This window comes from Ranitomeya variabilis, chromosome 1 (genome assembly GCF_051348905.1).
Source record: "Ranitomeya variabilis isolate aRanVar5 chromosome 1, aRanVar5.hap1, whole genome shotgun sequence".
In the NCBI taxonomy this organism is placed as follows: domain Eukaryota; kingdom Metazoa; phylum Chordata; class Amphibia; order Anura; family Dendrobatidae; genus Ranitomeya; species Ranitomeya variabilis.
In genome coordinates, this window is record NC_135232.1 from 310,362,229 (window position 1) to 310,378,356 (window position 16,128).

Consider the following 16,128-nt stretch of genomic DNA (forward strand, 5'->3'; position numbering starts at 1 on the left):
GTTGGTTATCTGCACAACTGTTTCTGCTGTACTTTCAACAGCTAATGCTAATGTTTTGTGTAAGACTTGGGGAGAAATGTAAGGAAACTGTATATGAAATCTATACAATGACTGAGAATGCATATTTTAGGATTAACTGTCTTTTCTGTATGTTGAAAGCTCTGTCCTTCATGTGTACTAAGGAGCTCTCTTGGGGGGGCTTGACTAGTTTGTGTTAAGACCTACATATAGTTTGTCCCGTACCGCATTGACCTGTCTTGTGACCAATATCATTCCAGTGACTAGGGTTAAATTTACCATGAGATGTGTCAGGAAAAGCAGAAAAAGTTGGTTGGATGGGAATCACTGGGTAGAGGATAAAAAAGCAAGGAAAAGAAATAGGACGAAGAGACAAGCTGAGTCTGTGAATTTTAAAACATCACACAAAAGACACGAATTGTCTTCATGTCTGAGTGAGGAATAAAAAAGTGCAGGGGGTGGAGGAAAGGAGAGAGAGGGGTAGGAGACTTTAGAAAAAAAGAGCAAAAGAAAGAGGGAGGAAGATAGAGTGCAGCAGCTAGGAAGTGAACAGAGGAGGGGAAGGAAGAGAGGGTAGGTAAGGAAGGAGGAGAGTTTGTGAAGGAGGGAGGGGGAGATGCTATCCCAGTGATTTAAAAACTCAATTGTTTGGGATTTCTAAGCCGGTTCATGGAGAGTAGACAGAGTCTGCACAGATTTTTTTTCTCCTCTCCCTGCAGCGTGGGGGGCACATTCTATGAAAGGCAGGAGGTAAGGGGGTGAGACTTTTCTCTTAAGGGGCCGTCTGAAGGCCGGATTTGTCCTTAGTGACTTTGAAGTGGGTTTATCAAGGATCACCAGACAATTTCCCTACACAGCATTTGGACATATGCTACCTGTTACCTGGATGTATGGAGTAGGCATCTCTAAGTAACTTTTCCATCAGAAGTATTTCAATATTGGCAAATTTGGCCTTGTGAACCACAAAGTGGGATTCCCTGAGTGGAAGAATCATGCATTTGTCAGTGCCCTGCTGTTCGTGTTGGCATGTTCTGCTTTGCCTCTGTGCCCTCCTGGACAAAGGTTGTTGCACGTGGACATCCGGCGCTCAGTACCGATATTCACCGACACTACAAGTCAAAACCAGAGAGTCCCTCACGAGTCCTAAAAGGTAACCAAAAACTTTGTTGTAGTCATTGAAATAGTGGCATAGTACTGTACGGTCTTAAAGATAACGTGAAATCACGTGATATCACATTTAGGCTAGGGTCACGCGGCCATATTTTCTCTCATCCAAGAAAATCGGTGCGATTATGATAATCGCACTCTGATAAAACTCTGCCGAGAGTTTGAACAGAGTGCGATCTGATTTATGATTCCAATTTTGTTTATGCTGTGACTTTTCCTCAGACAGCCTCCATCCGAGGAAAAAATTAGACATGTGGACGTCCCTATAGAATAACACTGGTCTAAGTGTGAACCGATGTTGTCTACACGAGTCTTTAAAATGGACAAATATTGTATTTTTCAGCCCACTCACCAATAAAACAAAACATCTGAAGTTTTTCTGACAGGTGAGAAAATCTTAGTTGTCTGACAGATACATCTATTTCCTTATGGTATGTGCACACGCTGCGGATTTTTCCGGACTGATTTTGGGAAATTCGCAGGTAAACCACACTGCGGATTTCCTGCGGAATTACCGCAAATTTTTTTGCGGATTTTGTGCGGATTCCACCTTCGGTTTTACAGCTGAGGATTCCTATTATGGAGCAGGTGTAAACCGCTGCGGAATCCGCACAAAGAATTGACAACGCTACGTTTCCGCGCGTTTTTTTCCGCAGCATGTGCACTGCGGATTTTGTTTTCCATAGGTTTACATGGTACTATACAACACATGGAAAACTGCTGCGAATCCGCAGCTGCCAATCCCCTGCTTATCCGCACCAAAATCCGCAAAGCGTGCACATACATACCCTAAGGATCCAATATCCCATTTCTGCTTTTTAAATTAGATTAATTAAAAAAAAAGTAAGGAGATTCAGTGTCGCAAGAGCTTGCAATCGAAGAGAAGCCTGTACATAGAAAACATGGGTTAGACGTAGATTATGTGTCATCTCATTGATGGAACGGTTTTAATTTCTTTTTTTTTTTTCGTCTTGCTATGAAAAAATGTGTTTCTGCTTGCCCGCCCCTCTGGCTGCCTCGGAGTTTAACAGATGCAGTTATTTTTAAAGGTTATTTTAGGATTACGGAATTGCTATATGTACAGACAATAAAGGGCCTTTGGTAGCTGATGAGCGCTGACGTTGTAACCCTTTCACGGCCAAAGTGATCACACTACGCTTTGCAAGTAACAGAAGGCAAGAAGAGTTGGCTAATGTGGCGCTAGTTAGTTCGGCTGCAGAGAGAGCCCCTTGTGTCTGTTTGGTGCCAGCTGAGATGATTTCTAAGGGTCATTCAGGGTTGACCAGTCAGCAACTTTTTATAGAATTGCCCATTATGCTATTTACAATCCAGTTTAATAGGGTGTAATTTGTGAAATGACCCGATACGTCTTACAGCAGGAATTCACCCTTGCACTTCAGTTTTAAGTGAATGTTAATGCCTGTGGGATGCAATGTTTTGTCCATTGTTGCTTGAGACAGAGAATTCTGGCGGAGTGATCGTGACCTAGGGATGCTGGAAAGCGTACACTAACAATTTATATGGGAAAAATCAACAGAGGAAAAGCAGAGATAAACAAATTGTCAACAGCTCAGGCCCCTTAGCGAGCATTGTTCTGCGATCCCGGCATTCTTCCTTCATTTTTATATATGCACTTTACAGAACAAAGTAATAAGCACATACTCATATGATGATATCTACTGCTCGTGTTGCAGGCTTTCTGACATTCAGATCCTGTCTTTAATACATTTTGGCCCTGCAATTTGAAGCCAATCACATTGACCTTGTTTTAGTATTGCAATTCCTCAAGTTTCATGACTGATCTTCCTTGCCATAAACTGGTATCCTATTTTACAATGATTTATTAATCAAATATTATATTTTATCAGATCTTTTACAGTTACGTGTAATATATTACCATTTAATATTTGAATTCCTATTTTTTATATTACAACATATTCCATAGAAAGAAGACTCATATCAGTAGGTGGCAGCTGTCTCCAAAAACAACGAATATTGCTACAGTAATAAAGCAAAGGCTCATCTTAGGTCATTCACATATGATTATTAGGAAATGTACATTCTAGTGTTTCCCAAAAGGCTATTACAAATAAATGTGTTACACGGACATGTGCTGTCCAAATAAAAATCGTGACTACTTGGCAACATTGTCAGTGACCCAGGCTGTGCAGCCAATGGCATCTGTATTGGACCGCTACATCGCAGCGTAATGTACGTGAGTGAGGTAGCATTGCGACTGGCAGGGTAATATGACCATGACAAGCAAGTCACAAGTCAGAACCAGTTGAATTGTTGTGACCTGTCGATCACAATGCGATGCCATTTAGCTGCTCTGTGAAGTTACAAAAGATGGAACTTAATAAGCACAGCAAGTCTTTTTAACACTGCTGTGCACACATTCATTCTTTTAGGAGTTCTTTTTAGCACTTTCAGGCTGGTTCCAGGCCTGAAAATGTTGTCATGAGCACCTGCCCATAGGTTAGGTTAACACAAGCTTATAAAAAAATCATACAGCTTTTCGTCCAAAAAAGTGGGACAATATTTTTGTCCTCGCATGTCATCCATGTGCAGTCCGCATACAATCCGTTGTTTGTTTAATATTGAAACTAGGCGTGATACAATCCGTCTTTTGTACAGCAGCAGCTATTAAACATTTACAAGACCATTATAAGACCAAACATTTACACTTTCTTAGGCTCCAGAATTGCAATGTATCTGTTAAAAGCAGATGCTACACTGTGGCTGTGGCTCCATATGGCATCTGATTTTTTTCACAGGCCCGTAGACTTGAGTGGGTGAGTCTTATCCAATTTATGGAAGAAATAAGATTCAACCAGTGAAAAAAAAGGCTCATATGCACTCCCCATTGAATAACTTTGGTTTCGGCGCTGTCCGAATTTTTTCAGGAACAGCACTTAGATCGAAATAGTCATGTGAACGAGCCCTTATGTGTCTAGTGGGAGCAGTTGAGGTTATACAGAGGTAGCAGTCCTCGAAAAGTTCAATCCAGACTGTGTAAGCACAGAATGACATAACATGGAAGAGTTCTAAGAAAAAATGCTCCAGAATTCTTACATTATGGGCAATGCAAACTTTGCCTAAGGTCTCGCTTTTACTAGCGTTTAAAAAAATCGCTCCAATATCGTTCCAGAAAAGTAGGACGAGTGTCATGCAAGTACAATGCAATTATTCTCACATAGCGTCCGTATGAAATGCGTGAACAATGCGTTTTTTTCCGTGCAACTATTATTTTACAATCATTTACAGTGCTCTATGGTACAGAATTGTAATGTATCTATAAAAACGGATGGCATACGGATAGTCCGGGTGTGGTCCGTTTTTTTCTCGCACTCATTGACTTGCATTGGCGAGTCATTTCAGATATGCGCTGCCATTCGCATCATGCTGCAATTTTTTTCCTCAGAACTCATACTCATTTATGAGAAAAACAGACAAGTGCAATCTGATAAAAAATCAGATTGCACTCTGACCAATGAGTCCGTGCGCATCTGCAAATTTTCTTAGCTGAAATCGGGCTGAGAAAAAAAATCGCAGCATGCTGCGATTGTCCTTGTATATCGGATGAGACTCGCCAGTGGGTGTGATAAAAAAAATTGCATGGCACTCAGACCATGAGAGTACCATCCGATGCGTGACCCGACAGAATAGAATAGATAGAATAGAAATATATGCATAGAATAGATATAAGTATGTCAGTCACATATATAATTAGTACAGTTCTTATGTATCTTCATGTACATGTATTGCTAAATAAATTATTTTCTGAAAAAAATGCATTGGATCTTCCAACATTTTATTAAGGTCAGGTCAGGTGGGGGCTGATATTTATAGCCTGGGAAGGCAGTAATACCCATGGAGCTTTCCAGGCCTTTATATCAGCTTACAGCTGTATACTTAGCCTTTACTGGTTATTAAAATGGGGGACCTGCCCCAAAAAATAATGTATGGTCCCCCTATCTATATATATATAATTGTCTAAAGGGTACTTCCGTCTTTCTGTCGGCAACTTCCGTCACGGATATTCATTCGCTGATTGGTCTCGCCAGCTGCCTGTCATGGCTGCCACGACTAATCAGCGACAGGCACAGTCCGATTAGTCCCTCCATACTCCCCGCAGTCACGGCTCACACAGGGTTACCGCCGCTATTAACCCTGTGTGACCAAGTTTTACTATTGAGGCTGCCTATGCAGTATGCCTTCAATTTTGAATAAATCCCCAACAGTGTCACCAGCAAAGCACCCCCACACCATCACCCCTCCTCCATGCTTCACGGTGGGAACCAGGCACATAGAGTCCATCTGTTCACCTTTTCTGCGTCGCACAAAGACACGGTGGTTGGAACCAAAGATCTCAAATTTGGACTCATCAGACCAGAGCACAGATTTCCACTGGTCTAATGTCCATTCCTTGCGTTCTTTAGCCCAAACAAGTCTCTTCTGCTTGTTGCCTGTCCTTAGCAGTGGTTTCCTAGCAGCTATTTTACCATGAAGGCCTGCTGCACAAAGTCTCCTCTTAACAGTTGTTGTAGAGATGTGTCTGCTGCTACAACTCTGTGTGGCATTGACCTGGTCTCTAATCTGAGCTGCTGTTAACCTCCGATTTCTGAGGCTGGTGACTTGGATAAACTTATCCTCAGAAGCAGAGGTGACTCTTGGTCTTCCTTTCCTGGGGCTTTTTTTTATAGACAGGTATGAGCCCTAAGTCCAATTTCACCTGAGGAATGATATTGGTGCGGCTGCAATGTGATTTTTGTCTCGCATTGCACTCACCGATTTTATACGCAAGTGGGAGCAAGGCCTAAATCAGACATGCCAGAAGAGCTGACAGGTCCTCTTTAGGACCCATTCATATGTCAGTAATTTTTCTGGTATGCAAAATGATTTGAGTGTCATCAGTGTTTTTGCTTTGATTTTTGTCAGTACTTAGTCAGGGTATGTGCCCACGATCAGGAACTGCTGCAGGTTACACATGGCAAAAACATATAATGAAAATTGCTGGTATGAATTTAGCATTGCTATTTTTGCATCAATTCAATTGTACACAGGCGTACAGATCTGTAATAAGCAAGGCTCATGCGCATAGTCACATGGCTGCATTTAATAACTATTATTACCCAGGGAGGATCTGGTCAGAGAGCCGTATCTCCCTCCATGCACACAGATTTTTTTCCTCATGGATTTAATGGAAATTAATAATTATATAAATACTGGCATGCTGCATTGCTTAAACACTTTGGCTTATTGGGAAGCGTTTGATGCCTCGTGGAAATTTGTATTGTACTAAACCTATTTAATGTTTTAGGGGGCTTTCTAGCTGCAAAACTGTATATGGAAGCAGTCTGTGTCTATGAGGGCAATCTACAGTATTTCTGCCATTGTCTGATAGCTATTATGATCTATGTTCTTTGGCCTCCATCATGATGGCATGCGTTGGTATAACATATTTTCAGCTGCATTGTATATGTTTTTTTAGTTTTTTATCATAGGAGTCTATGGATAGCAGCAGCATATTTGACAGTATACTTGCACATTTCAAAGTACATGTCAGACGTATGTCAGTAAATTCATTCGATTGAGAGATATATTGCAGTACTCAGCAGCAGACACTAGAGAACATACAGAACTGGGGTATCCCTCTCCATACATTGCTTTTATCTGACCGCTGCTAAAGTAGATAACAGTTGATCAGTGGAGGACCCCCATCAATGTCATATTGATGACCTATGCTACCAAGAGCGTAATGATAGGGGTTGCATATGTAGCGCCCCCACTGCCGCAGGGCCGAGGGGTACCCGGTACCGGGCCTCTGAGTCTCTGCTCTGGGGTTGTCACGGTGGTGTTGTGGATTCTGTTTTTGGGCTCCCTCTGGTGGTTACAACTGGTACTGGGTGACTTTGGTGGATTGCGGTCTCTGGTTTCCACCTGTCCATCAGAGGCTGGGTGTTTCCTATTTAACCTGGCTTTCCTGTCATTCCCTTGCCGGCTATCAATGTATCAGTGTGTCTCTGTTACCTTTGCTACCTGCTCCTAGGCCTTCAAGACAAGCTAAGTCTGGATTTCCCTGTTTCATGTTTGCTTTCATGTTTTTAGTCCAGCTTGCAGATATGTAATTCTCTGCTGCTGGTTGCTCTAGTGGGCTGAAATTACCACTCATGTACCATGAGTTGGCACATGAGTTCAAGTAATTTCAGGATGGTATTTTGAAGGGTTTTAAGCTGACAGCGCAGTTCACCTTTTGTATCCTCTGCTATCTAGCTTAAGCGGGCCTCATTTTGCTGAATCTGTTTTCATAACTACGTTTGTGCCTTCCTCTCATTTCACCGTCATTATATGTGGGGGGCTGCTATTTCTGTGGGAATATTTCTCTGGAGGCAAGATAGGTCTGTGATTCTTCTGATAGGGGTAGCTAGATCTCCGGCTGGCGCAAGACGTCTAGAGTCCCCCCAGGAACGTTCCCCGGCTGCTGTTAGTTGAGTGTTGAGGTTCAGGATCGCGGTCAGCTCAGGTTCCATCACCCTAGAGCTCGTCCTGTTTTTGCCCGTGTTATGTGTTTAATTCCCTGCCATTGGGAACATGACAGTATAGCCGGCCCACAAAGTGTTAATTGTTTGGGCTGAAGCAGGAGAAAAAGAAGTGTTGAAGGGAATTTTTTTTTTTTTTTCCCTCAGAGTTTTGCTGCCTAGCCCTTAATTGCTGTCTAGCTGCTTCTTACCTCCTCTTAACCCTTGAATGGCTCTGACCTTAGCTGTTTAACATGGATGTCCAGAGTTTGGCTTCCAGCCTGAATAATCTTGCTGCAAAATTTCAAAACATACAGGATTTTGTTGTTCACACTCCTATGTCTGAACCTAGAATTCCTATTCCAGAGTTTTTTTCTGGAGATAGATCTACCTTCCTGAATTTCAGGAACAATTGCAAATTGTTTCTTTCTTTGAAATCTCGCTCCTCTGGAGACCCTGTTCAGCAGGTCAAGATTGTAATATCTTTCCTGCGGGGCGACCCTCAGAATTGGGCATTTGCATTGGCACCAGGGGATCCTGCATTGCTCAGTGTGGATGCGTTTTTTCTGGCACTGGGATTGCTCTATGAGGAACCTAACCTGGAGATTCAGGCTGAAAAGGCTTTATTAGCCCTCTCTCAGGGGCATGATGAAGCGGAAGTATATTGTCAAAAATTTCGGAAATGGTCGGTGCTTACTCAGTGGAATGAGTGCGCCCTGGCTGCAAACTTCAGAGATGGTCTTTCTGAGGCCATTAAGGATATTATGGTGGGGTTCCCTGCGCCTACAGGTCTGAATGAGTCTATGGCTATGGCCATTCAGATTGATCGGCGTTTACGGGAACGCAAACCTGTGCACCAGTTGGCGGTGTCTTCTGAACAGGCACCTGAGACTATGCAATGTGATAGAATTCAGTCCAGAAGTGAACGGCAAAATTATAGGCGGAAAAATGGATTGTGTTTTTATTGTGGTGATTCAGCTCATGTTATATCAGCATGCTCTAAACGCACAAAAAAGGTTGATAAATCTTTTGCCATTAGTACTCTGCAGTCTAAGTTCATTTTGTCTGTAACTCTGATTTGTTCACTGTCATCCATTTCCGTCGATGCCTATGTGGATTCGGGCGCTGCCCTGAGTCTTATGGATTGGTCATTTGCCAAACGCTGCGGTTTTAGTCTGGAGCCTCTGGAAGTTCCTATTCCTTTGAAGGGAATTGACTCTACACCATTGGCTATGAATAAACCGCAGTACTGGACACAAGTGACCATGCGCATGACTCCCGTTCATCAGGAGGTGATTCGCTTCCTTGTACTGTATAATTTACATGATGTACTAGTGCTTGGTCTGCCATGGTTACAAACTCATAATCCAGTCCTGGATTGGAAAACAATGTCTGTGTTAAGCTGGGGATGTCAGGGGGTTCATGATGATGCACCTCTGATTTCAATCGCTTCATCTACTCCTTCTGAGGTCCCTGCGTTTTTGTCTGACTATCGGGATGTTTTTGAGGAGCCTAAGCTCAATTCGCTCCCTCCTCATAGGGACTGTGACTGTGCTATAGAATTAATTCCTGGCAGTAAGTTCCCTAAGGGTCGTTTATTTAATCTGTCAGTGCCAGAGCATACTGCTATGCGGAATTATATTAAGGAGTCCTTGGAAAAGGGACATATTCGTCCATCTTCGTCCCCTCTGGGAGCAGGTTTTTTTTTCGTGGCAAAAAAAGATGGTTCCCTGAGGCCTTGTATAGATTATCGCCTTCTGAATAAGATTACAGTCAAATATCAGTATCCATTGCCATTATTGACTGATTTGTTTGCTCGCATTAAGGGGGCTAGGTGGTTCACTAAGATAGATCTTCGCGGTGCGTATAATCTTGTGCGGATAAAGCAGGGTGATGAGTGGAAAACCGCATTTAATACGCCTGAGGGCCATTTTGAGTATTTGGTAATGCCTTTTGGACTTTCTAATGCTCCTTCAGTCTTTCAGTCCTTTATGCACAATATTTTCCGTGAATATCTGGATAAGTTTATGATTGTGTATTTGGATGATATTTTGGTGTTTTCTGATGACTGGGAGTCTCATGTTCTACAGGTCAGGAAGGTGTTTCAAGTCCTGCGGGACAATTCTCTGTTTGTGAAGGGCTCAAAATGTCTCTTCGGAGTCCAGAAGATTTCTTTTTTGGGGTACATTTTTTCTCCTTCTACTATTGAGATGGATCCCGTCAAGGTTCAGGCGATTTGTGACTGGACACAACCTACATCTGTTAAGAGTCTTCAGAAGTTCTTGGGTTTTGCTAATTTTTATCGTCGGTTCATTACTAATTTTTCCAGTGTTGTTAAACCTTTGACTGATTTGACTAAAAAGGGTGCTGATGTTGCTAATTGGTCTCCTACGGCTGTGGAGGCCTTTCAGGAACTTAAGCGCCGGTTTTCTTCTGCTCCTGTGTTGTCAACCAGATGTTTCACTTCCTTTTCAGGTTGAGGTTGATGCTTCCGAGATTGGAGCGGGGGCGGTTTTGTCACAGAGAAGTTCCGATGGCTCGGTGATGAAGCCATGTGCGTTCTTTTCTAGAAAATTCTCGCCCGCCGAGCGCAATTATGATGTGGGTAATCGGGAGCTTTTGGCCATGAAGTGGGCATTTGAGGAGTGGCGTCATTGGCTTGAGGGTGCTAGACATCGTGTGGTGGTCTTGACTGATCACAAAAATCTGATTTACCTTGAGTCTGCCAGGCGTCTGAATCCTAGACAGGCTCGTTGGTCGTTGTTTTTTTCTCGTTTCAATTTTGTGATTTCATACCTGCCAGGTTCAAAGAATGTGAAGGCAGATGCTCTTTCCAGGAGTTTTGTGCCTGACTCTCCTGGAGACTCTGGGCCTACTGGTATCCTTAGGGATGGGGTAATATTGTCCGCCGTCTCCCCAGACTTGCGACGTGCATTGCAGGAGTTTCAGGCGGATAAACCTGATCGTTGTCCACCAGAAAGACTGTTTGTTCCGGATGATTGGACCAGTAGAGTCATCTCCGAGGTCCATTCTTCTGTGTTGGCTGGTCATCCTGGAATATTTGGTACTAGAGACTTGGTGGCCAGGTCTTTTTGGTGGCCTTCCTTGTCAAGGGATGTGCGCACCTTTGTGCAGTCTTGTGAAGTGTGTGCTCGGGCTAAGCCTTGCTGTTCTCGGGCCAGTGGGTTGTTGTTATCCTTGCCTATCCCGAAGAGGCCTTGGACGTACATTTCCATGGATTTTATTTCAGATCTCCCTGTCTCACAGAAAATGTCCGTTATCTGGGTTGTGTGTGACCGCTTTTCTAAGATGGTTCATTTGGTACCCTTGCCTAAGTTGCCTTCCTCCTCTGAGTTGGTCCCTTTATTTTTTCAGAACGTGGTTCGTTTGCATGGGATTCCGGAGAATATCGTTTCTGACAGGGGATCCCAGTTTGTGTCTAGATTTTGGCGGACGTTTTGTGCTAAGATGGGCATTAATTTGTCTTTCTCGTCTGCATTCCATCCTCAGACGAATGGCCAGACGGCGCGAACTAATCAGACCTTCGAAACTTATTTAAGGTGTTTTGTTTCTGCTGATCAAGATGACTGGGTTGCCTTTTTGCCACTGGCCGAATTTGCCCTTAATAATCGGGCTAGTTCTGCTACTTTGGTTTCTCCTTTCTTTTGTAATTCGGGGTTTCATCCTCGTTTTTCCTATGGTCAGGTGGAGCCTTCGGATTGTCCTGGAGTGGACGTGGTGGTGGACAGGCTACATCAGATTTGGAATCAGGTGGTGGACAATTTGAAGTTGTCTCAGGAGAAGACTCAGCAGTTTGCTAATCGCCGTCGCCGCGTGGGTCCCCGACTTCTTGTTGGGGACTTGGTGTGGTTGTCTTCTCGTTTTGTCCCTATGAAGGTCTCTTCTCCTAAGTTCAAGCCTCGGTTCATCGGTCCTTATAAGATCTTGGAGATTCTTAACCCTGTATCTTTTCGTTTGGATCTCCCAGCATCGTTTGCTATTCATAATGTGTTCCATCGGTCGTTATTGCGGAGGTATGAGGTGCCCGTTGTTCCTTCGGTTGAGCCTCCTGCTCCGGTGCTGGTGGAGGGAGAATTGGAGTATGTTGTTGAGAAGATCTTGGATTCTCGTGTTTCCAGACGTAAACTCCAGTATTTGGTTAAGTGGAAGGGTTATGGTCAGGAGGATAATTCCTGGGTGGTCGCCTCTGATGTTCATGCGACTGATTTGGTCCGCGCCTTCCATAGAGCTCATCCTGATCGCCCTGGGGGTTCTCGTGAGGGTTCGGTGACCCCTCCTCAAGGGGGGGGTACTGTTGTGGATTCTGTTTTTGGGCTCCCTCTGGTGGTTACAACTGGTACTGGGTGACTTTGGTGGGTTGCGGTCTCTGGTTTCCACCTGTCCATCAGAGGCTGGGTGTTTCCTATTTAACCTGGCTTTCCTGTCATTCCCTTGCTGGCTATCAATGTATCAGTGTGTCTCTGTTACCTTTGCTACCTGCTCCTAGGCCTTCAAGACAAGCTAAGTCTGGATTTCCCTGTTTCATGTTTGCTTTCATGTTTTTAGTCCAGCTTGCAGATATGTAATTCTCTGCTGCTGGTTGCTCTAGTGGGCTGAAATTACCACTCATGTACCATGAGTTGGCACATGAGTTCAAGTAATTTCAGGATGGTATTTTGAAGGGTTTTAAGCTGACCGCGCAGTTCACCTTTTGTATCCTCTGCTATCTAGCTTAAGCGGGCCTCATTTTGCTGAATCTGTTTTCATAACTACGTTTGTGCCTTCCTCTCATTTCACCGTCATTATATGTGGGGGGCTGCTATTTCTGTGGGAATATTTCTCTGGAGGCAAGATAGGTCTGTGATTCTTCTGATAGGGGTAGCTAGATCTCCGGCTGGCGCGAGACGTCTAGAGTCCCCCCAGGAACGTTCCCCGGCTGCTGTTAGTTGAGTGTTGAGGTTCAGGATCGCGGTCAGCTCAGGTTCCATCACCCTAGAGCTCGTCCTGTTTTTGCCCGTGTTATGTGTTTAATTCCCTGCCATTGGGAACATGACACTAGGCCCAGTCCGTGACCCTGCTGAGGGGCGTACAGTGATAGATATGATGGATGGATGATATTAGTGATGCTGTAGTGGTGCGGTGCAGTAAATAACGAGGACACCAGGTTGCAGTCTCTTTACCTCTTTACTGAAGATCTCTGGGTCCTCAGTCCAGAATACGGTTCACCAGGCTGCGCAAGTCCGGCCGGTCCAATGGCACCTCCAGAGTTCTCTTCACAGGTGGAAATCTGCGCCTTCCTGCTAGCGCTATGTGTTGTGGTCCTCCCCTGCTGTGCTTACGGGATAGTACCCCACAACTGTTGTGTCTGTTTCTGATGTTCCCTCACAACTCGTTCGGATGATGTTCTTCTCCTCCGTCCCTCCCTGATGTTCTGGTTAGGACGGCACCCGTATGACGAGTAGGCTCGGAGCTCTTCCGGGACCCTAGAGTCGCCCCTCTCCTAGTGCGCCCCCCATGTCTTCATAGGTGATGTATGTGAGACAGCCCGCCTGAGACTGACTGTCCTGCCGTTGGTTTGAAGTATTGCTTGGAGCTAGATATATATACTTCCTCTGCATTCCGGCCGCCGGTTGTGCGCCTCAGTAGAATGTTGCCTCGGTCTTACAGCACGACTCCTACTGGTATTTCTCCTCTTGCTTTGATCTCGTTTCTCACTCAGCACAATATATCTCGCTTCTAATCCTTTCTTAGGGCACCGCCGCTATGCTGAGCAGGCACGGTCCCGTGACGTTCTTTCTTGTAGCCAGGCCTCTGTCAGGGTCCCAAACCTGACAGGGACCCTACCAAATCTTTCCCCACAACACCCTCTGCCACAAGGTGTTGCCTGGTTCCAACCCAGTCAGCTTTCTGTCCTAACTTCCTGCCTGACCCTCAGTTTTACCAGTATGTGAGGAGTGGCCTAATGAATAGAACCCTTAGCTCCCCCTGGAGGCCCGACTGTGAAATGTATTGGTGTCTGTGATACCTGGTCAGATGAACTCCTTCAGTGCCATCAGACGTACCATAGCTCCCCTTAGTGGCGGAGCCACAGTACTGCAACGACCAGGACTCTGGGGCGCTGCACTGCCCCCCGGTTAAATCCAGTACTCCTGGACTGGGAAGAAAACAACAATACAGGTTAGCAAAAAGACATACAATTTTGAAAATGCAATAACAATAAGTAAGCTTGAACAGAGCTTCCCTTTATGGGAGGTGAGGACACTCGAACGTTACAAACATGGTTAAACATTATAAATTACAGGCTATAAATAACTCCTGTTACCCAACCGGGTATTCTACTTAGTGCAAACTTTTGAATAATAAGTTAACATTGTCCTTAAGGACGTACACTTCCTATCCACTAAAGACGTTACTTATAAAACATTATGAAACTGACTCCTTCTTCAAGGGCGTACAGACTAAACCCACTAAAGAATTATTCTGAACTCTTTCTCTTTCATTCTCCTTCGTTAAATCTGCAGGACCGCCTGTCCTAACTGCTCCAGGCCTACTGCCTCTCCTTTCTTTACAGGACTGCCCCTTTCAGCCCGGGCCTACTGCCTTTTCAACTACTATACACAGTATAGAACATAGCATTTACTTTCGGTTTGAAATCACTGAGCCATCCCCATATGGCTCCAAAGAGGACTCGCTGACTAACCTCGTACGGGTTCACTTTTCTGTCCTCATTCTTCTATCAACATTATCAAACATTTCTTACAATCAACTAGTTGAATACACATAACTTTTACATGTAAGCATCATCATCACTTTCTTTTTTTGTCAAGACATTATTGCTATCTATCAGTCTGGAAGCAATACCATTCTTTAAGTGCAACAAGTGAACATCCCCTTTAAGAGGGGACCAAGTCTTTATGAGGTAGCACATCTTCTCAAGCTACCAGTCCATACTCAGCAAAGGCTCCGGTGCGGTATCTTCACAAAGAGTCCTTCTTTAAGTAAAACCAGTAGGGAGCACCTTTAAGAAGGTGCAAACTATTTACAAACAGTTTGTATCATGCACTGTTCATGATTGCGGCAGTTCTTGATAACGAAGAAGAAAATAGAAATAACCAAAAAGCAATAGGGATCCCGGGTCAACAAAGGGATCCCTTTAAGAGTTAACCCTAGACGGGTTTAGCAGCAAAAAGCAGGAAAACAAACAGTTTAAAGAACTATGTACATATTCAGAGTTTTAAGATCTTACTCTTGTGGTGCAGAAGGTGGTTTCCTTCCGGGCCTCACCAGACCAACGGGTCGCGCTGCCGATCCAAGGAGCGGTTCCTGCCCCAGCAATGACAGGATCCCTCGCCGTGATGCCCTTCTCACTGATGGACCAGCATGCCCCCAAGGTACATGGTGGGTCCGGGTTCCCCGCTGCTCCGCAGGGACAGGTTCCGTTGCCTTTTCAGCAGGAGGTTCATCTTCTGATGTTCCGGCAGCGGCTTGGAGTGCGACGCACCGCTGGACGCCCCGAGCTACCCAGCCAGCCTCACCGGTTTCCCTCCTCCACCTGGTGTAGGTCACAGCGTCACCTGGCTCCAGGTCGCGGGCGAACCTTCCTCCGCAGGACTCCACTTCCTCCCGGTCCACACGGACCTGTAACGGATCCCCAATCTCCTGTATAACTCCCCTTCCGCGTCGGGAGTTAAAGGAGACCACTACACCCGTGTGACGGCGGGGTTTCTTCTACGCTGGTCAAGTCAATCTGGGCTGCAGGCTGGGGCCGGCTCCGCCACGCCGTCATCAAGCGCCGCAGGTGTTCGGCCTCCAGCAAGATCCTCATGCCTTGTGTTTGCAGCGTACCTTCAGCCGCGGCCGGGTTGGGAGGAGCCGGGGACACCGGAGATAGACGGACCTCCGTGGGCTGGCCCAGCCGAGCGAGCACGCGGGCGTCAGCCTCCAAGCGGCGTGCTATTTGTCGGGCCTCGGCTGCGGCCACACACTCCTCGGACATCTGCCAGTTAGGTCGACCCATCGGCGGTTCCGTGAGGGCCAGTCCCCGCAACGATGGCGTCTCCGAGGCTGTGTCCGGTGATGCGGTTCCATGCCGAGTCAGATCATCCCCACGCGGTGCCCCCGGCGTCGCCATTTTTATCTCCTCCCCAGCGTCTTCTTCCCGCGGTCTCTTTCGTGGGCGGCCCCGTCTCCATGGTCTCCACCCTCCGAACAGGATCAGGAGGCGGACCTCGGCTGTTGACGGACACGTCCTCAGGACACAGAAATATTTAGACTGGGCGGCCATTGTCCTTCGCGCTCTTCAGCTTGTCCACGCCCACTTCACGCCCCTCTTCTTCTCCTGCGCTCCCTGTGGCGCTGCAATGGCGGCGACTTTTGGCGGGAACTTTTGGCGGCAAGTGACAACACACAGTCCTTGCAATAA

The 16,128-nt window shown here is 45.6% G+C and overlaps 1 protein-coding gene across 9 annotated transcripts in view; it reads left to right on the plus strand.

The window, feature by feature from the left end:
- The first annotated feature begins 572 nt into the window (after positions 1-572).
- Positions 573-16,128, plus strand: part of EMID1 (EMI domain containing 1) — a 224,204-nt gene continuing 208,648 nt past the window's right edge. For 2 of the 9 annotated variants that reach the window (XM_077296643.1, XM_077296661.1), the window contains exon 1: positions 580-1,168. In XM_077296643.1, the coding sequence (XP_077152758.1) occupies positions 1,011-1,168 (158 nt within the window). In that variant the 5' untranslated portion in view covers positions 580-1,010. Of the gene's footprint in view, positions 1,169-16,128 lie in introns of all 9 variants that reach the window. The other 7 variants (XM_077296616.1, XM_077296686.1, XM_077296678.1 and 4 more) reach the window with 6 other exon arrangements.